Source organism: Antrostomus carolinensis, unplaced genomic scaffold (genome assembly GCF_000700745.2).
Source record: "Antrostomus carolinensis isolate BGI_N321 unplaced genomic scaffold, ASM70074v2 scaffold8163, whole genome shotgun sequence".
NCBI lineage: Eukaryota > Metazoa > Chordata > Aves > Caprimulgiformes > Caprimulgidae > Antrostomus > Antrostomus carolinensis.
In genome coordinates, this window is record NW_010303083.1 from 37,069 (window position 1) to 59,121 (window position 22,053).

Genomic DNA, 22,053 nt, shown 5'->3' on the forward strand with positions numbered 1-22,053 from the left:
GTAGGAACTGAGGAGATGTGAGACGATAGAATAGGCTTTAATGTTTAGCTTTTACTCCCCTGCCAGTTACCCTATGATGATATATGCCCTTTCACCCTTCTCAGAAGTTATGTCCTATCTGTATACTTTTACAGTGTCAAAACAGTTATAACTTACACCTACTTTCTGACCATTGGATCCCAGAGGTATAACTTTTGCTCCTATTCAGTTGCAGCTGAACCCAAGAGGGATCTTTTTTTCTGTCATTTGTTAACCTTGAGGTTGTGTTGATCTGACATCCTGACTTTCACACACAGTCAGAAACCTGTGAATAATTGTTAGTTTTCTTTGTGACGATCCGTGTTGAGTGAAAAACAAAATTAAATATGAAAAAAATGGGCCTATTGATTGATGGTATCAAAATGTACTGTCTTTGCCAAAGCCCAGGTAAAATAGGCATCGTTGAAAATGCAGACAAAATTAACCACCTCAGGCATGGTGGTGTAAGGATTAGCTAATTTATCTATATCTGAGCTCAGAAGTACATAATACAGTGATCTTTTATCTGACCTTTTCTATTCTTTCAAGTAAAGATTTATTTGTCATTGATGAAAATGAACAAAACTAAAAACCTAGTAGATATGCATTTTTAGAACAGGCATTTGTGGTGGGAGTGCTTTTGTAATATAGTGTGACTTAAACCGATGAAGAAATCAGAGGGTCTGTTCTTGTTACATTCAAAATCGCAAACTGCACATGACTTTTTCTTCATTGCCTCCTCCCATACCCTTGGTCACGATGCTTCTCTCTTTTGGGACACATTAATACTGACAGCACAAAATAGGTCCAAATAGGTCCTGTTACTGTTAGACCTTGAAGCTGTGACCAGCTGGACTGTCACCTTTAAAAGATCTAGAAGAAGTTTCAGCTGAGATTCATTCTACCACTGTTAGTACAATTACAAGCACATATACGTGGTGTGGTTTTTGTTGTGCTTTGTGGTACAGTTGAACAACTGCAGTGAAAGTTTTACATTCAGGAGGCTGAAGAATACAATGCGTTATACTGTCAAAATCAGAAAAAGAAATAGATTTTGAGGAATCACTTTGTCTTTTATATTAGTATCATGATAATACCTGGACTTAGACTCCCATATTTCTGTTCAATTCCAAAATTCTTTATTCTGGTTACTTATTTCTACTGTTGCATTGGCCAGGATCAAACCAGCATAAGAAAAGCAGAGTGTTGCTCTTCCACTTACTCTGTATCAAAAGCTGAAAGCCTTCCAGCATTTAATTATTATTGGAACAGCTGCAGCGTAGAACTTGTTTTGGCTTGTTGAGCAAGTGGATTTGACTTGGAAGATACAGAGAAGAGTAAACTGAATGAATAACACATTTACCAATGAATGTTTCAACAAAGCATTGGCTATTTAATGAAGATCAGCAATGCCAGTAAAACATCTATTTTACCCCATATTTCAGTGTGAAGTGACAAGAAGGCATCACAGGTAATCTCACAGTGTACAGAACACCTAGGAGAATACACGTGAGAAAGCTGAGCTCAGTTATGCCTCTTTGGTTGAGGCATTTCTTTAGGTCTGTGCTTATAAAAGTTGCTGGCAGGCACTGTTACCTGGTTCCTGGGAACTCCTTCCTGCTCAGGGTGAATGCTGCAAGCTTTTAACTACTAACTGAGTTCTAATTCTTAAAATAATTCATCAGAAAAATGTAATTTATCCTTTTACGTATTCACTTATATGCTACCGTTTTTGTAACTTCCATTATTTGCCTAGTTGCTGCCTACCCCTTAGAATAGAATACATTGCATATAGGTTTTGAGGGGATTAGAAAGTAGAAATTACATAATTTCAAAGTCCATCTTAACAATAATTTAGTATTTCAAACTGTTTTGAATTTTTCAAATGTGTATTTTGTTATTTGGTAAAAATACATCAGATCTTATGGAAAACAATAACAAAAATAAAACCCTAAAATTTTAAAATTAGAACAGTATTTTCCTGCTTATTCTTAAAAGATGTAAAACTAAATGCTTGGGTAAGATGCATGAATATTCTATTTTTTATTTTTTTAATAAAGTAAGGGATATTGAAATATATTGATTCTATGAAGGATAAATAAAGAAAACCAATATGTGCTTGAAAAAAGTCCAGGCAATTTTTTTTTTTTTAATTATGGTTTTCCTGTTCATTCTTTCTCTAGATTCTGCTGCAGTCACTATAGGTTTTCTCATTGACTTTATCTTGACTTGAATTACTTGCAATTCATACAGTTCAGTAATTCCATGCAATTATGGAAGGGATATTCTACCATTAAAAGTCTGGATTCAATAAACAATAGACGATTTTTCGTTTATTGAAACTGCCACTAACTGCACAGTATTTCATCAAACAATCTCAAACTGTCCCTAATTTAGTTAAGCAAAATAGCCAAATGTTACTCATTGATGTTAGTAACTGTCAAAAATAAAGAATTTAGTGAAATAACTAAATTTACAGCAATGTAACTTGCTTCAGAATATGACCTACCAAACTTTCTGCTTTGTGTTTTGACAAGAAAGTATATTTTATGTAAAAGCAATTTACATCATTCTTTCAAAACCACATCTGTAAATCTATAATTACTTTAAATACAACCAGTCTAATAATAATAAATACAGAGAAACTCAAATATACAGTACAGCACTAAAGCAGTTCTTAAGAAACAGAATTGTTGCAATGAAAAAAAAATAAAGTTTCTGCAGACTTACCATTCCTAATTATGCAAAATTCTCACTGATTATGGAAATAGTTTTGCCTCAGTCGAAAAGAGATCAGAATTTGGATTAAGATTCTGACGAGTTTCATGTTTAAGATAGGATATGTGTGGAACGTAATTTTGAGGACACCTAGTTTCAACCTCTGCCTACATTTTTGGCTTAAGGGATCCTTATAGGTTTGCTCTTGGGCTTTGAGTATGAGCGAATCCGTTTTGATTGGAGATAAGTTCCCAAAATATCTCAGTTCAGAAGGCAAATTCTGAACATCCCCAGGACACCTGGACAGACACGACTAAAGCCTCTGCAACCTATTTTCCCACCTCAGACTGGGGAAGGACATGAGGAGGGAAATGAAGGGTTATTAAGTCTACACCACCCGCTTTCCCTTACTACTGGCTACAGAATAGTCAGAGGGGCACAGCTCCCTCCCCTCCTCCCCCGATGATGAAAATGGGTAAAAAGAAATGCAGAAGACTTGGTACTAAAAGGAGAACAAGTAAGTGGACTTAAGACTCTGAAGCTTTGTAGTTAAAACACTCAGATGAATGATTATCTAGTATATGCCTAATATCAAATGAATTTTAAAAAATCAGCTGTGGGAACAAAAACATTCTGTTCTCATTTTGACCCCCAACCCCTGCATTTCTTCTGTGCAGCAGCCCAGGATGTCCCACTGCCGGGCCACTCAGCATCCTGGCAGTTAGGATAAGGTCATCGAAAGCAGCTGATAGGGATTGAAATGTCCTGTGGCTGAGCAAGGGCTATCTCTTAGTCCTGTTCTCTGGAGCTGCAGATGACTGAAAGGGGAAATGTAGATAAACTCCGCTGTTCTTACTGGCTGGTGCAAGACAGTTGACTCCTAACAAACAGAAGTGTCTCTCTGCTGACTGTATCAGGCAGCCGTCTCTAGTGTCCAAAACAATCCCTTAAGGACAGGTGACTATTTGTATCAATTTCAGTGTCTAACTCAAAATACATTTCCTGAGTCTGGATCGGGATTCTTGCCTTTCTAGAAAACAGATTAAACCTATTAAAGCAGCAGTGCTTAGACAAGTGTTTACACTGTCTCCTAATTTTTTTTTTCCTAATAATCAGTTCAGGAAAGATTAAACTGAGCTTCTAAAGTTAAAGGTATTTTTCTACAGTGTAAAAGCCTAAACAAAGTTACAAAGCTTTAAAATATATATTTTAAACTCTTTTATCTGGTCTCCTTAGCTGAGAATGATGTTCTGATGAATGTGCTTCTTAAGTTCTGTCTGATGCACTTCATCAAAATATTTACACCTTTTGTTTGTTTGTTTTTGGTTGGTTGTTTTTTTTTTTTTTTAATGATTCTGCTCTTGGATCACATCTTTTCTCCTTTCCACACAACCTACCAAATATTTGTTGCCTTATTTTGTAAAAAGTGAGTCAGTTTAGTTAGTTGGATCATGGAAGAGAGAATGTGTTTCTAGAATTTGAATGTTGGAGAGAAGAGCAAGAATGAGGTAAACAGCTATTTGATGTCTGTCTTTTCACAGTAGCACAATAGCTAATTCCTAGGGCCTCTGACCTTTTAGTGTCCTGTAACAGAGTACTTGCATTAATCTGTTGCTTATCTGTCACCTACCACATTTGATATTTCCAGCCTCTGCTTTTAATTATCAGTCATTTGAGGCAGCACTGAGTAATTTCAGGAGAAAACGCCTGGAACCTTTGACCTGCTTTTGTCAGATAACCACAAGTGTTCACTGTAGATAAACTATCATTTCATTATATTCAAGATGTAAATGAGTGTCGTTTTTAGTGTATCAGCTTACTGTAACCTTTATCACCTTGAAGTGATTAAAACTGACTGGTTTACTTAGTGCTTACACAAAGAATTCAGAGTCAAACAGTGAAATGCAATGAGATTAGTGTAAATGGCCCTTTACACTTAAATGGTCTGTAAGAACCTCTGTTTTGCCTTGACATGTATATATGGTAGTTAAACAGTGACATTAAGTCAATTAGTGAGGCTTCAGTATTTGTGAAACCAGTTGGGATCCTGGGATGTTACCTTGTGGAATCAGCTTATTGCAACATATCTTTGGTTTGTTCCCCCGTTTGCCAAAGAAGCTTTCACTTTCCCTTTGTGTCACCACATACCAGCCTCCTCAAGAAAAGCAAAGTACATGTCAGTGGGAAGCTAATCACTAATGAAAGAGCACACAGTGAATAGTCCCTCATACACTATGACCTAAACTCATTGCTAGCAATTTTTACAGTTTTTAAACTCAGTCAACAATTAATCAGATTTATAACTGAATTGGTAAAATACCAATTACCTATTATACTGCTCATCCATATACATGCTTTATATTTTTTTCTATAAGACAAATATTTTTTGAATGAAAATTAGTGCTTGGTATTTTCTCTTGGTGTAAAAGATGACCATTTTTCCAAAATATCTTTTTGGTGTGAATTTGTCTTCAGTCCTCTTACAGCTGGGTTTAGTGTTAATACAGTATTAATATTTCATCAGTTTGCCACATAGGTGGAAAATATCATTCCTTCCCATCTTACACACAGGTAATTGTGATGTCTCTCTGAGCCATGATTTGTCCATTGTAACCATAGTCCTGAAGGTATTAGTTTCAAGTGGTATAAAAATAACATTTTTAAAAGTTGATGATAAGAATCCTGATCAATGACAGCAAATGAAGAATTTTGTTGTAGTCAGCATTGACTGAAATATCACAGTTATTTTTACTTAGAAAAATTATTTTCCTCCAATGGTTCAAAAAGGACTTCCTGATTTTCTGGTCAACCAGTTTTCAGATGCTGTGATCAGTCCCACAGAGGTGCATTTTGGCAGATGAACTGAGCAGAGATGGAATTACATGAAAGAGCTCTGGAAGAACTGAACACTTAAAAATCTTAACCTGTATTTTTTGGGCTACCAGTGTTGTAAAGCTCTCACATTTGAAATAAAAATATATGAGATATGGTACCCCTCCTGTGCTTCATGCCATTTCAACAGGATAAAGGACCAGAGAGATACACTACTGAGCATTCACAGTCTTCCCCGACAAGGCAGTTATTAGATGCAGAAGGGATCAAGACTTGTGTATTATTTCTGGTATTAAAATACTTAATCTTATTAAATAATATTTTGCTTTTGTAACTTGGCTATTGCTGTAGTCATTAGTCAATATTGCAACATCACACCCACTGTTTTTTTCAGTCTACTATATAATACAAGATCTTAACTTGTCTACATATGTAAAAATTGGTTTTATGTTTTGTACATTGGCTGACAGAAATTTGCAGTTTGAGATTCTGGCTTCACTGTGGCGAGTGGGACCTCCCTGGCCTGAGGGTTTTCCACAGCCTTCAGTGCCTATTTCCCGCAGCCCTTCCTTCCTGCAGGCTGTTGGACTCCCAAGTCCTGCCCTGCCTGTAAATGCTGTCTCAGCCCAATAAAGTTTTGAACTTGTGTCTCTTTCAGATGGCAGTACTGTCTCTTCCTTGAGTATACATGGAAACATAGATAAGTACTATCTGTGCAAGCTGTAATAATTAATTTTGGCCCAGTCAGGAAGTGTCTATCAGTATTCTTTCAGCAGTTGTGCGTGGTCCTGAGAGAAGCCCACCGATGCTATCACAGGGTGTTGTAGAGCTTTCTGTCCAGACTATAACATACAGGGAGAGAACTGCTGTTTCCAAACTAATGGTACTAATTAGAAGGTACTCGTAAGAAACTAGACAAAAGGAAACCTCAAACCCAAATAAAAATGAAACAGGCCAGTAGTACTGGCATTTAAACCTGTTATTCAGCGTCTGATTCTCCAATGCTTACTCACAGACACTAGTGCTTAGTTACCCACACATGCTGGTAAATACTTGTTGAATAAATACTAACCAGAGACTTCAGAAAGGGTTGCTACATTAAGTCTGCCTTTAATATATTTTTGATTTAAAAGGTACTGACATATCTGTTCGACATTAGCTTCGAAATGCTCAGTTATAACCTTAGAAACTTGTGGCAGACTCTGTACTAGAAAAATACTCTGCAGTTTAGTGCATTTGCATATGCTAATCTCTGCCAAGTTCTCTCCAAAATGAAAGGCTTTACATGGATATTAAAAAAAAAAAGAGCAAACAAACCCCAAACCTCAAGTCAGATCTCTGTATATATCTCACAGTTTAGAACCGGGCAGTGGAGCTGCTAAATAGCCTGTATCCTGTTTCTCTTCAGTAGCAGCCCATTCATCTTCAGGTACAGAGCGGCCAGTTTACATGCTTCTGCCTCTTTTCTGCTTTACATTTTCTACATAGTGTACGATGGCAAACTCATGTAAGCTAAATACACACTTGAGCCAAGGAAACCTCACATTTAGCAGACAATTTTCCTTTTGTCGGCCAGGAGAAAGTTCATTTTCACCAAAGATAAAGTATTCTTATAACATATATTTTATTTTCGGTGGTTCTTAAGGCAACATACGTTTGTACATTTAAAAAAAATATGCCAATGGAAACAAGAATATTTTACATTTATGAAAGGGTGAAAGGGACATGTACTGTAAGGGACTAGCTACATGGTCACAGGTAACTTAACCAGTTACTACTGCTCTGAAAATAATGTCAATACTTTTCCTTCAATAGCTCTCACTTTAGTATGTCCATAACTTGTACCCTTACATGGCTAGCCCAAACCACATTTTTTTTCCCTTTAGTGCATTTCTATTTTGTAAGACCACAAGTACATTATAATCATACACATATGAAGGTTTATATATAAATACATATATTTATACACACATGCAAACATATATGCATTATGTATATAGACAAAATTACTTGGTTGTACACATATACATGAGCATATGAATATAAATATACATATATATTGTAATAACTTACACATTTTATTATTTACACATGTACCTGTTATCCAAATATGTACTTTTTCAGAACTGACATTGATCCTTCCTCAGATCTGAGGTCTGTCAATATTAAAACATAATAAAAGAACAGGCTTATAAGAGGGAGCATTTAGTGGAGCTGGGTGACATCATAAATGTTCTACTGGTTATCCAAACCAAGTGCCAGCTCTGCATGTTTTAAGCTTTGTCCACCATCAGTAAAGCAAAGCACTATCTCACGGGGCAGGTGGAACTTCTCCAGAAGTGAGAAGTTCTCTCTCTTCACAGAGCACAGCTGCTTCACAGGTCAATGACACATTGCACTCTGTGGCCATGGAAACCATGGATCATTTTCCTTTCCACATCCATAAAATCTGAAGTATTAATCCCATAAGATGGTCATCAGCCAATACTGTGGCCTGTAGGTTCTATTGCCACATCAAAACACGTATTTCACTGCAAAAGTTGGTCCTAACTGAGGGTCAGGACTGCAGCAGCAGTGAAATTAGCCCCAAATCAGTTGTAACCTCAAATAAACTAAAACCCTCTGTTTACTCTCCCTTAAAATTCTGTACAATCCTGAATTAAGCAATGATGATGTTAACTTTCTTATTGTAAATTGTGGCAGCATCAGAAGCAGTGGGAGTTGCACTGCCCACCAACAGCATGTTTGTGGGGGGTTCTGACACCTTTGCCATCAAGGTGGATGCCAGAACCACTCAGCCCTGATTCATGGCTCCTTCTTCTGACCACTGACAAGATGACGCTTATGCCACTAGAGTAGAACATGTGTTAATTTATATGATGTAACTGCTTCTTAAATATATAGCTGTCACAGTGCACTTTAGTACCACTTCAGAATTTATCATGTTAAGTGGAAATGAGCAGCATTCCTCTCATCTGCCTAGTTATTAGAGGCAATTAGTGTTTGCCAAAGTAATCTATGGCTCTGACATTACTTCTACTCTGCTTATGACTACACTGAAGTCCTAAATCCTTTTGCAGCTTTTAGTTTGTCCATATTTCTACTTATTTTACAACATGCCCCCTTTCAGATTTTTTCAATATTCTTTCCACTTCAGCTTCTGGAATTTGTATAAAAGCCACTGAGGTTGTTTTTTTTTTTTTTTTTCTTTTGAACTGAAGACACTGGGCTGGTGGAATTTCCTTTAACTGGAAGTATGTCTGGGCTTGTGGTTTTATTTTTTGCAGTTTTATATTGTCCTGTTTGTTTACTCCCAAGCACAGGGAACGCTCCATTAATCATAGGAAATGGGCATTCATTTCACCTCTTTAATTTACATTCAACTCTTTTTCTCACAGTTGAACGGGACAAGGACTTCTCCCACCAGAGAAGGCACTACAAAGAGTTTCGCTTTGACCTTACTCAAATCCCGCACGGAGAGGCAGTAACAGCAGCCGAATTCCGGATATACAAAGACCGCAGCAACAGCCGCTTTGAAAATGAAACAATTCAGATTAGCATATATCAGATCATCAAGGAGTACCCAAACAGGTACCCTGTTGGCATAAATGTATCATGTGTTGAATAACTTCTCATTTTTCTGTCTTAGACAATAGCTGATCATAAGCGTACCCTCTGCAAGGCATCATTGCTATCACCATGGTTTGTGCAATACTAATTCCTAGGCGATGACAACAAACACAGAGCAAGAATAAAACTTATCTTCAGTGTAATTTATTCCAGGTTTATGGAGAGTTACATGTCCAATCTCACCAAATAATTTGCCGATGCACAGAGGGGGTGAGGGTTCATGTTCTCAGTGAGCAAATGGTGGAGTCGTATGCACAGTCTAAGCATCTGGATTTGGGAAATGCACCATTTGCTGACACTGAGGTACTACCAGCCAAGATTCATTTAGCCCCTTAAAGGCAGATAGATGGTTCAACTTTGTCTAAGTTTGAAGGAGCATGGATTTTTTGTATGTGTTTTAATATTCTGCCAAACGTAATTCAAATAAAAAGTCATGCACTGACTTCAAGATGACATATGCACACTTAACACGTGTTGCTCACCGTAACAGAAAATTAAAACAAATACGATGTTACACATGAGAAAATCTCTGAATCGGAGCTTGCAGAGCTGTGTGTGTGACATATTTCCAAGACTCTGTAAGACCTGAGTAAATGACCAGATTTCACCAGGCAAAGTAGCTAAATATCTGAAAAATCCCATTAAAAACTAATAGCAATTCCAAGATGAAAAAAACTAGGTAGGTTTTTTTTTTTCTGAAAAAACCTACCTACACTCAGAAATCGGTTTATATCTTTTCTCAGAAAAGTGAACAAAAAAAAAGTTTTGTTTTGAGATAAACAAAAACTCTTCCTCATCTTGGAACAAATAAAACATTTCTATCCTGGACATGTTTAGCAAAAGCAAAGAAAATGGCAGCCTAAACATGCAGAGTATCCTGGAGGAAAAAAATGCCCCATCATCAGTTAGCTGGAAGGCTGGGCCAGAGTCCAAATCTCTTTTCTGCTCACAGAAGGTTGAACTTGTACCTTGCAGGTGAGATCTCTGAACATCAAGTTTTAAAATTTTTACGGCTATAAGCAGGGAGTCAATTTATACCAATGGAGCAGAACCAACAGGAGGGGAAGTACTCATCCTTCCACAATACCTATTGCTTTCTTAGTAAATTTGGGCAACCACAAAACAGTGCAGGATTATTTTTTTTTTCTCTTTCTTCAGCTTGCAAAAATTATTTTGATGTAGGTGCTAAAAGAAACTTCTTGGAGGAAGGAATTAAATAATTAAATTGGAGGGAACAAAACATATCTTTTTAAAGAGCATAGGTCAATGCTAAGGTGATGAAAGCTCTTCACCTGCAAACTCAACAGAATTTTTTTTAAGAACTAATGGAAAATGTCAATTTTTTAAATCCATTTGATTTTTTTTTTTTAATTTTAATGTTTTCCCTGTAAGTGGTTTCTATTCTATTTTAGAGAAAGCAAAACTGGTTACTATTCTGAAGCAAGATCACACTTTAATATTATCTGACTTGTTAAAATGACAACTGTCTCTGTGAAACCATTAAAAAATGCTCTTAATGTTCTTGATTTCTTTCAATACATAAATGTAAACTTATAAATGTTTTATATTTATATTTATAAAAATAAAAGTCCCATGTCCTCTAATGGAAGCATGATACTGGAAAGGAGAGCATGTAACAATATACCACCCATTTGATTTGATCAGTATAATTACAGACACTTCAGATCTGGAATATGTTTCCTTCCTATTGTCGATTTTGCCAGTCTGTACTCATATATGGAGTATGCAGAGGCAAATGACTCAGTGGGACAGGGGGTGGGGAGAATACCACAAGCTCTCCACTGTTCAAATTAGAAACAAGGTACTTTTCCCACCTGCTTCTTGACACCTCCAGACAGAAAAGCTCCCAATAATATTTTTTCCTTTTTTTTTCTTTTTTTTCCTTTTTTTTTTTGGCAATAAAGCCACAGCTTTTTCTTTGGGACCCAGACTTCATTAGTGTTACTCTTGACTTTGGCACCTCAGGTTTGTCCTACATATATACATGAAATTTTAGGTGGAAAATTTTCAGAAGCTGCAACTGCAAAATATGAGGGTGAGATAACTGTGAGTGTGGTGAGAGACTGGAACAGGTTACCCAGAGAAGTTGTGGATGCCCCCTCCCTGGAAGCGTTCAAGATCAGGTTGAATGGGGCTTTGAGCAATCTGGTCTAGTGGAAGGTGTCCCTGCTGATGGCAAGGGGGTTGGAATTAGATAGTCTTTAAGGTCCATTCCAACTCCAACCATTTTCTGATTCTATGATTCTGTAATGTCCCACACTCTTTACTAGCGCTATACCACAGCAAAACTGCTGGGTTTGACCCTGCTCCTCCACCCTTCTTTGCTTTGAACAGGAAACATAGGTGTCTGATAGAGCTCTGCAATCCCAAATGCAGTCCTGCTATGCTTTCAGGCAAGGAGCAGTCAGGGTTTAGGGTTTCTGAGTTGCACACTAAGGATTACATTGCAGTCTTGGACATTTTTCTCTCTGTGGCCATATGGTCGCTGAAGTGTGTGTGTATTGAATTCGCTCTGAGTTTGCTGAAATTACAGACTTTGGGATTGAAGTTTTCTATTTGTTCTAAGGAAGCATGTAAAGCACAGCCCATGGCAAAGCAAACTTTCCTACACAGCCCTGCCAATGTACTCCTACCCGGATCTTTTCTCATGACGAATGTAATGTAGTCCAACAGGCCAAATCCTTGTTCATGATCTGGTGGCAGCTAGCCACAAATTTAACTAAACCCCAAGGATTCTTCCTGCATTAGGGAATCCTCAAGTGGCATTAAGATACTAAAGCAGCTTTCTGGAATGAGGCGAGAGGTGAAGCAGCATTATGGGGATGGCCTATTACATAGTAACCGTGATCTGATCTGGTCAAAAACTTTTCTGAGTTTCAAGGAACATATAGATGGTTTATTCCACCTTTACTTCCTTTAGTGACCCAGGAGATCTGGAGCTTCTTAGGCGTTCTGCCCACAGCCTCTTTGCTGAAATTCTTGACTGTGGTAGCATTTCTGCTGTAGACAACTGGTCGTTTGAGACCAGACTGAGATCACTAAACTTAAACAGCCCCCATAAAGGTAAAGCCAATCAGCTGTATTCTGCCTGAATGTGTTCACTGTTGCATTTCAGGCTATTTACGACATAATGCCTTACTTTTTTATTATGTGTTGTGGGCTATTTTTTAAATAGAAATATTTTTTAAAATTAGAGCCAGAATTTGCAGCTGTTTTTCATTTTAAGTGTGATCATTTTTTTTTCTTTTCACAGAATAAAGGAGAATTTTAAAATTAAAAGTGTCACAAAATGTGATGAGAAGTTTGAGTGAATGACACCAGTTAATGGGGGAATCCTGACCCCAGAGCTCTCACTGCCTTCTCAGGGGTCAGGTTTTCACACTGAGTTTATATCAATTGTGAAAAAAGTTAGGCTTTTTTTTTCCTGACAAATACTTTGAATTTCTGCAGTAAATTGCTGTTATGTGGACTAAATCATTAGCGCTGGTCCGGAGACATTTTCTCCATTCTACTCTGTGTTCTCAAGAATCAGTCCTAGTTTTCTCTAGGTGGTCACAACTTACTTGTGTTTCATTTGCTGAGTTAATGGGTAAGAATTATCTGCCTCTTTGAGTCTATTACCTTAGCCAGATAACTACACTTGTAAGAAGGCAGACAAGAAGATTGACATCAATGACAAAGATGCTTTGGTGTGGGTTTCTGCTGCAGTACGAAATAACACAGTCACACTGAGGAGAAATCCACAGGGGAAATTTGTCCTTTATAGGAACTTCTGGACTGTACCGTTAGTAGCACTCTGTTCTAATTTGGCATATGAGACATTGTGCATCCTGACTTTTGAGAACATTTCACATCAGTCCCAGCAAAGTTTGGAGCTGAAAGAATCTATATGGAAAAAAATTATGTATTCTAGGAAGAGACAAGACAAATGTGAAATCATAGCTCTATGATATTACAGTATTTTTTATTCCAAACAATTTTACAGTTTTCTATTAAATCTATTAAATTATACAAGAAATATTTATAAATAAACATCTTAAAGACTGTCACATTCGGAATTAAACCTTTCAACTTTAAAGTTCTGATAAAAATGCTTATTAGAGAAAAAGGTTGGTATTTAAGACTCCAGAGAGTACTATTTATGAGCTTGTGGTGCATTGTTAATTTGTCCAGTGCTAGCATAGCAGGTCAGGCTTTTTTGAATTGTAAGACTGTTTTCATGTTAGCTCCAGAGGGAGAATATATGTTTTCTCCTTGTGCAGTCATTAGCACGGTTCTACAAGAGTGGAAGTGATAAGAGCCCAGCAAAAGATTATCCTTTAATAGAAGGAAAAAAAGCCTTGAAAGGCTTGAAAGAAAGCCCTTCCATTTTTTTTTTTTTTTAATCCTCCTTTATAATTTTTGAGCTCTTTAACCTGATTCTGCTACATGTAAGTAAATTCATGCTTGTCATAGCTCATTTGGTCTTAGTTTCCTGAGATACTTTTTTCAGTATCAGACCTTTCAAGAGCTACATAAGATGTTTCTTTCAGTATACGACCTTCTAGGTGCATATACAGTGTTTAGTCTAGATAAGACAGTAACTTCTTATGACATCATTGTAATTAAACAACATAAGAATACAGTGACAGGCCCATCATAATTTTAAATCCACTTTTTATACACAAGCCTATTATTTCTGTCTGTCTTACCTCTTTAAGCATATATTTATGCTTTCTGTAAGGTAACAGTATGATTCCAGGGTCTATGTAAGACAAGTCTGTCTTTAGTTGACTTGGACAGTCAAAAATTAGAATATATATTTTTAAAAATTATTGTTTTGATTACTATTTATGGCAGAAAAAATAGGTTTCTAGAACAACAGATTAAGGTTTAAACGTCTACATGGTGAAAATAGTTTTTAATAATGTATGTTGCTTTGTAGAAGCATGTAAAATGAAACTAATGAGAGTTAAATATCTTGGGTTTAATGTGGTCATTGTAATAAATTATTTGTAATACAGATGTGGTTCTGGAACCAATTGTGTCAAGAGATATGTGAAAACAGAACAAATAAAGGATCCATGCTAAACTTTTAGTAACACTAATACTAACTTCCCTGAGCAGCCCTTCTGAATTACTGGAAGATAGGAACAAATTTGAGAATATACCAGGGAACTGAGAGTTAAAATATAATAATTGTATTATTGAGTAGATATATAATTTCTACTTTGATATAGAGACTTATTTTCTAAACATCTGTACTAATATGAAACTGTCTGAACTGTCATCTACTCATGTTTTGTCATATGATATAGCCGCTGTCATATGTTATTAATAACAGATTTTTTTTTAGCAACGATATGCCTTTGAATTTTAGCTCAAATTGGAACGTGATTTTGACATTTTTTGTCTTTTACACAGAATTGTTTATAAAAGTTAATCTTCCTGAGACATTCTAGTGCTGAAAGATGAATCCTTCACACACAGCCTCAATTACATATTTTATATATTAATATCAGGAAGCTGGATTTTTCAGATTTTCCAGACCTCTAGTTTTCACATGCTGAGACTCATTTCAGAAAGGCCTCTCAGGGGAAATACCTGTATTATACTTAACAATTACATGTTAGCTGCAGCACATGCTGTACTGTGTCATGATGAGAACATGTCAAAGGATTATTCATTTGGAGTCCAGGAAGTTATTGTCAGCAAGGAAATTAAGGACAAAAAAGTAACAATATTTGAACTCCTTAACTCTCTATTTTCTTTAACTTAGGGATGCAGACTTGTTCCTGTTAGACACAAGAAAGGCTCAAGCTTCTGATGTGGGCTGGTTTGTATTTGACATTACTGTGACCAGCAATCACTGGGTGATTAATCCGCAGAACAATCTGGGCTTGCAACTCTGCGCTGAAACAGGGGACGGTAAGATCACGACAGTAGATCATTACACTGTATACACTCTTGTCATCTCTTGCTGGGAACCTTTTCTGGGAGACTGTTTTTTAACTTGACTGGGTGACAATTCACTGACAGTCTATAAGGAAAGAACACAAGTCTTATCCTACCATAGCTATAGTCTGCAAGCTTTCTTAATTCTGTAGAATATGGCAATTACAAAGCCAACTGAATCAAGTTAAACTAAATTAAGTTTGGGATAAAAACTCCTCCATAAAGTTCCAGTTTAATGTTCTTCCACTAATGATTGCATTCAGGAAACTCAAGCAGATTTGTGGAATTTTTGTTTTATAAAGTTTCTAAAGATCTTTCTGGACTGAAGCATGGAGAAAAGTATAAAAAAGCCCCAGGACAGTTGAGGAGGTACCTCATAGTGGCTGGTACTGTTGCTGGAGAAAGATTAACAATAGGGTAATGTGAGAATTGGTTTTCTATCATTTGAAAAAAAAAATCAAAACTTTTTATCTTGAAATGCGTTAAAAATTCAAAATCTTTAAAAAATTAATTAGCTGAAAATTAGAAAGAACACTATCAAAACAGAAGCCAGAGCTGTGGGTTTTTTAGTGCAAATTTACTAGGCTACTACATTATTGACAGTGATGCTCTTCATTAAAAAGTGAAAATGCATCTTGATGCAAAATAATATTTTTAGAAGAAATGTTCTTTACTTAGACTTCTTCAGAAACTAATAAAAAGAGACTTATATACTGTTTTTTCTGTGATGGTTCACTTAATCCATACTACTTTACAAGTAAACTTCCAGATTTAGCAGTTTTTGTCAAAAAGCTTTTTTATGTCAGAGGTCAAGGGATCTATGATGCCAGTTAATCTAAACCTTAGCTGACATAATGTTAATGAGTAGCAGAAGAAACCCTGGTGTAAGAATTAATATTTTTTTCTTCTTTCTTTGTTCTGGCTACATTTTCTCATTGTTTTTGATCTGAATTCTCCCTCAGGCTCAGCTGCGCTGTGAACAAAGCCTCTTGTACTTTTTCGGCAAGTGCTCTGGCTGCTGGAGAGTTATGCAAAAACTGTCCTTCTTTGGGCATGAGGCTTAAAAAGGGAGTTGGCAGGCTTGAACCAGAGCGTACAACTATTACACCTAAGAGCACCTACACGGTCAGAGTATACTCAGTGGAAAAGGGAGACAGTAAAGCAAAGTAGATCATGTTGTTGCTGCGTTCAACCAGCCTTCAAAGGCACCACACCTGAGCTCGGGCTGCGCGGGGAACACCTCTCTTAGGCAGCCTGGTTTTGTGAGGCCATTTTTAAGCCCTTAAAATTCTGGAGAGGTGACACCTCCATCAGGCATCCGAATTAGGTGGACTGGCTTCTGGCCAGCTTTTCTGCTCCAGAATAAACTCCATCCTTGACATTTTTTTTCCAGGAGATTCGAATACAGAAATTATTGAAAATTAAATATCCATGAAAGGCATTCATTAAGAACCTCTGGAAACAGCAATTCATTGGTTCTAGCCTCAAAATTATATCCATTCAGTAAACAGCAGGAAAGTTTGTATGGGTAAAAGGAAACCTTTAGGTTAATACACTGAAGAAATTGTAAAAGAACAGTTTATGTAAATATTTCCCCAGTCCTACTCCCAAGATCAGAAAGGTGATAGATAATTTTCTATTTAAAATTCCAAAGCCACAGGCAGCTTTACCTTCTGCACCTCACTTATTTGAACTTCTCAACACAGCTGCTTGAGTGAGGAGGGAATTCCCCTCTTCCCTCACTTTCTGTTCCCTTTTCAGTTTATTCATGCAAGAAGAGTGCCCTTCTAGGGACTAAAGTTTTCAAAACTATAGGGAAGACCTGTGCTATACCACTTCAGCTTAGGATAAGGAAAATCATATTTTCATGCTCTTACAATTTTGCTCTTAAGGCTTTGATTATTTTTATTGGGTTGCTGTTACTTCTGGAAGCTATTAGAAACACCAGCACTTGAATGACATGTTTGTGTACAGATGGAACATGAACTTTTGTGCATGACTCAGTATGTAGTGGACCCAGTTTGTAACCCAGAGAACCCCACCCACCTTCCCTCCAACCAGTTTTCTATGAAAGCTCAGAGACTGGTTCAAACGAAGTGGAAAACCGTCCCTGAGCTCAAGTAAACTTTAGGCCGTGCTGTTCTGAATCACATTTCTTCACACCTCCAGCTGTCCATTGAGTTTACAGGAGGTAGAGGAGTTCTGCCCCCATAACTGGAGAGACATTCATGATAAGACCTGATTCATTAACCTTTCTATTGCAACAGACCATTAAACTAAATGGGATTCTGTTAAGTCAGTAGATCCCTGTTGGAGGTATTCAGGTGCTGCAGTGGGGCTCTGGATATTCAAATCTGTAAACATATATTAATTTTTAGATTTATTAATACAGCATCTCTAAAATGTGGTGCCAACAATTACTGAGACTCCGGGGTACTACTATATTGTTATTGTTACCATTGACAGTAATCTTTCTACAGTTATCTTTCAATGACTTTTTAAGCAATTACTTGTGTAGATATATTTGTTTGGTGATCCCTGAAGATGGTGCATAAAAAAATAATAACGTCTACATGAGGAATAAAAAAAATTGTAACTATTTAATATAACAGTGTGATAAAAACAACTTTGGAAGAATGTCTGGTTGTTGTAATTCATATTTTCCCCCCTCTGAAAATGCTGAAAAAGTACAAAAAGCCACATGACATTGGAATGTGTTTTCTTTTTTCTTTAAGACAGTATTTGGTATCATACGCCTCATTTTAGCATGAAATGTAGACTTTTAGTCTTAATGGGACGTTTTATTTTGAACAGTAAGAATAAAGGTTTGCATGACACATATGGAAGCTGTCAACATATAATGCACTGTTTCCCCGGGGCTGTGGTAAATTAAGGATCAGGTTTTTTTGATTCTCTTTTTTAATGTCTCCTCAACATTCTGCAGCATCCCCTTTTGGCCAGTTCCCTCCTTTTGACACTAAAACTCTCTATGGTGTTTAAAACGAGAGGTGATCATTTTCACACTGATGGAAGTGAGGGTGTTAGATGAATTGCAGCATAAAATCAATGCAGATGCAGAAAAAATTCGAAAAGCTCCATGTGACACTTTTCCTGTATATATATCATATGTCTCCTAAGACTTAAAACATATTCCAGTGAATCAGCACCTTTGTATTAATATTTAACTTTTTTGTAATTGAAAGGTAGCTACAGTTTGAACATCACTTTTACTGGAGGAGCATAAATAGCTGCATGAGTATTCCTGTTGCTGTTCGTACCATTGCTGAAGAGAACCTAGTGTTATCTACAGAAAATGGGCAAGGGAGATAACGTGTAACAATGACTATTGATCCACAGAATCAAGCAGGTTCCAAGTACATGGCTCTCAATACAATATCCTGGGTAGCCCCCACAGCCATGTAGTTCTGTGCCTTTTCTTAGATTACTGCAGCTCTCAGTTATTTTCCATCCACCTGCACATCAGAGGGGAAGAAACTGTGGTAACTTTGAAAAGGCCAAGCTGATTAAGGTGATTTCTGTTACCACATAGTCCAATGGAAGGTTTCTTTGGGCTTTCTTGCTGTTTGAGGTGTGCAGGCAGCAGTAATCCTTAGCTCCGCGACTCTGACTCTCACTTCAGATATTTTTTTTCCTCAGAGCAAAGGGAAACTTGAAAGAAATAGGTTCCTTGACCCAAATGAAGCCTGAGGAAGGCCATTTCTCTCTCCAGCATGTATTTGGGTATACTCTGACATGTGTATAGGTGGGTTAGGTTCTTCTCCAGGGATGATGGGGGAGACATTCAGAGACACACTCTCTCTTTTTTAGCCTCTTCCCCTTTCAGCCTGGGCCTTCCAAGGTCCCTTTCTCCTATGAAGCTTTCAGAGGGGCAGCATGGCCACATTGTCTATGTCACAGGGGGTGGCTGGCTTGTTTTCAATCCATAGCAATGTGTGGCAGCATCTTGACTTCTTCACTTTACAGTGTCCTTGGCATCACCTTTACAACACTAATTGTTAACAATCGCATACAGAGGTTGCCCTCAGTCAACCTTGGCACCTCACTTACATGACTACGGTAGCCATCAGGTACCCTGATGGGATGCTGCTGGGTTGTTACATTTAAGTCACTTGGTGGCTCTGGTATTTACAAGGCAAAGTATTAGGAGTGAGTTCACCATCATTAGGGTCCTTACAGTGGGGGAATTTAGGATATATATATTTATATTGATATGTATATGGACTTTGGCAGTCAATAGCTCTGCCTAAATTCTGAGCCATCTGGAAGCCATATAGCCATGTTAGCACAGCACTGAACCTGAGCTAATATATCCTGCCCCTCAGCAGGTTTTATTAGCTTGGGCTCAAGCACTGCCTAAGTACAGCTACATGAGTTCTGGTTCAGAGCTGACTTTGGCCAAAGTTACCCTAGTAAATTAAACATGCTTAAGAATACTGTGGTGTGCAATGATCCACAGGGATGACTCTTAGTCTCCAAAACAAGGTGACCCCATGGCAGCTGCCCCCCTGGGAGAGGTCCCTGCAGCACTGCCTTGGGGTGCCAGGGTCACTGTGGTGGAGTTGGCATAGGATGCAAGTCCTCCAGGACCACCCTCCCACCCTGAGCAGAGCCTGCAGAGCTCCAGTGCCTGGGAGAACTCCTGGGCACTTTTTAATTTACTCAGATAGGTGTAACCCCTGTTCCCAGCTGGGTCAGAAATAGTCAGCATTTTCTTGTGCCTGCTTGTAGCAAACATAGTGAACACACCCTTTGTTAGTAAGGATTTGTTACTTTAAGCAGGAGAGTCAGGGAGGTGAGGTGGGCTCCTGCCCCTTCTCCTGCCATCACTGCAAAGTGGTGCATACTGGTCCTGGTTGCACAGCTGTGCAACTCCCCCTCCACCCTGCTCCTCAGACAGATGAAGGATACATCTGCTTCTCAGCACCAGTATTTTAGAGATAATGGCATTTGTGTTCCATTTCATTCAGAAGGTTTTATCCATTTTATTCTTTGGTGGATGACCAATTAATCTAATCTCTCATTGTTTTATTGCCTTCCTGAACACATTCTTAACCATGCAGAAAAGCTCTAGGACTGCCACAAGTCATCCACAGTTTAAGTACATTAAACTGAAAGGATAAATCAAGTACTTAGCAAGCATATTTGTGTATTATTACATTTGATTTTTTTTGTGTAAATGTACATGGTACTGCCACATTATACAGTGTATCATGGTTCCTAACATGTTCCCAAGTGCTTTCTTCAAGAGCTTCATGAATACCAAAATCAACACAAAAAGATATGCAAAATTTCTTCAACTGAGCTGAATAAAAATAAAATGTAAGATTTTTAAAATCGAAAGCTGAATATTTAGTTTTGACTAAAGCTGTGAAGCCTAGAAAATGCACAGCAGACCATCCAAGACCACCCATTTTTCAGAATTCCTTAAAGCCTCCAGGGAGGAGGAGAGTTTATAAAACACATTAAGCTTGTTTCAAAAGCATATTTTATGTTGATATGGATAAATGTGTCTACCAAAGAAAAAGTTTGCATAACAGTTTATGTAGATGATACCATAGAGACAGTATAAAATACTTCGGAGTTGGAGTGCTGAAGATGTCTCGTATATGGACTATCATATTTGTGTTGTCAGGTTTTCTCTTCTTTTTTTAATAAGTCTTCATTTAAGCTTTGGTAGCCAAACTCTACCTCAATTCTTTTGTTTCTGTGAAGTCCTGTTGCTCTTGAGAGCACTGTTCAGGCATGAGAAACCACACAAGTTTCTATCTAATTTTGAAAACTATTTTGCGAGCTTTCAGACTCAGAGCCTCAGGACAGTTTTTGCTCAAATATTAGAAGTTATTGGACCTTGTAAATACAGGGTCTTTCTCTAAAAGGCCTTTCCCGGTCCTCATTTCAGATATCACTCCTCACGAGGAAGAAACCATAGGCGTGTCACTGGATTTTTTTTTTCAGCAAACCAGAAATGAACTCTCAGCATCACTAGTGTTTTCATTTCTACCTACAAATATATAAAATTATTACCAAAATAACTACTGTGACCTAGCAGCAATGGTTAATCGGTAAAATGTGTTTTGTGGCTTGTTGAACACTTTTGAAAGTAAATAAGTGCTTGTTTTTCATAACAAAATGAGTGGTTTGCTGCAGTTCGATGACTCAGGACAAAATAATGGATCTTGGAATCACTCATTGTCCTGTGTTGCCAGTGTAAATCTGGCCAAGATGCATAATGACTGAAAGCTCTTGCAAAATTAGTGTCTGCTCAATGCCTTACGTAAAATATATACTGCCTGCAGAGAGACAGCCAAGTCACAAATCTTACCACTGTCACTGGCATCCACACTGGCGATCTCAGAAAAAGCCAGTTTTCTGAATGTCATGAAAAAAGAGGTGATGTCTCCAGGTCATGACTGTGAGACGGATTGTTATTGAAAGCTTGAAGGGCTCTCTTGCATTTCTATTTAGAGCAGCTGGAGGGAAAATTAACTTTTAAGATGGAACATGGAACTTGATCAGGTAATTAAAAGAGTTGTATGATACAACTGCATGCAACAGCAGAAAAGTGGACATAGTGACACTGCAAATAGCTCTGCAGTTATCATCCTGAGTACTATTCTTATTGGGGGGGGGGGGTGGAGAAGGACAAAATAATTGGGTTTGTCGAGGTAGGACATTTTTATAAGCTGAACTTCACAGTTATTTTTGCAGTACCGTTTCCTTTATTATAAGAGGACAAAACTTGAAAAGGCAAGTAATACTCAGTTCAGTGAGTCTAACTGACACTTCCATACAACCCTTTATGCAAACTGCTAAGGGCACTTTACTATCAAATAGAATAAAAGCCAAAAATAATTTTAAATGCCAAGTCAAACAAATACA

General features: G+C 37.5%; 1 protein-coding gene across 3 annotated transcripts in view; it reads left to right on the top strand.

The window, feature by feature from the left end:
- BMP5 (bone morphogenetic protein 5) overlaps positions 1–22,053 on the top strand; it is a 56,256-nt gene that overhangs the window by 14,861 nt on the left and 19,342 nt on the right. For all 3 annotated transcript variants that reach the window (XM_010163972.1, XM_029084012.1, XM_029084013.1), the window contains exons 2-3: positions 8,967–9,159; positions 14,978–15,126. In XM_010163972.1, the coding sequence (XP_010162274.1) occupies positions 8,967–9,159; positions 14,978–15,126 (342 nt within the window). The remainder of the gene's footprint in view (positions 1–8,966; positions 9,160–14,977; positions 15,127–22,053) is intronic.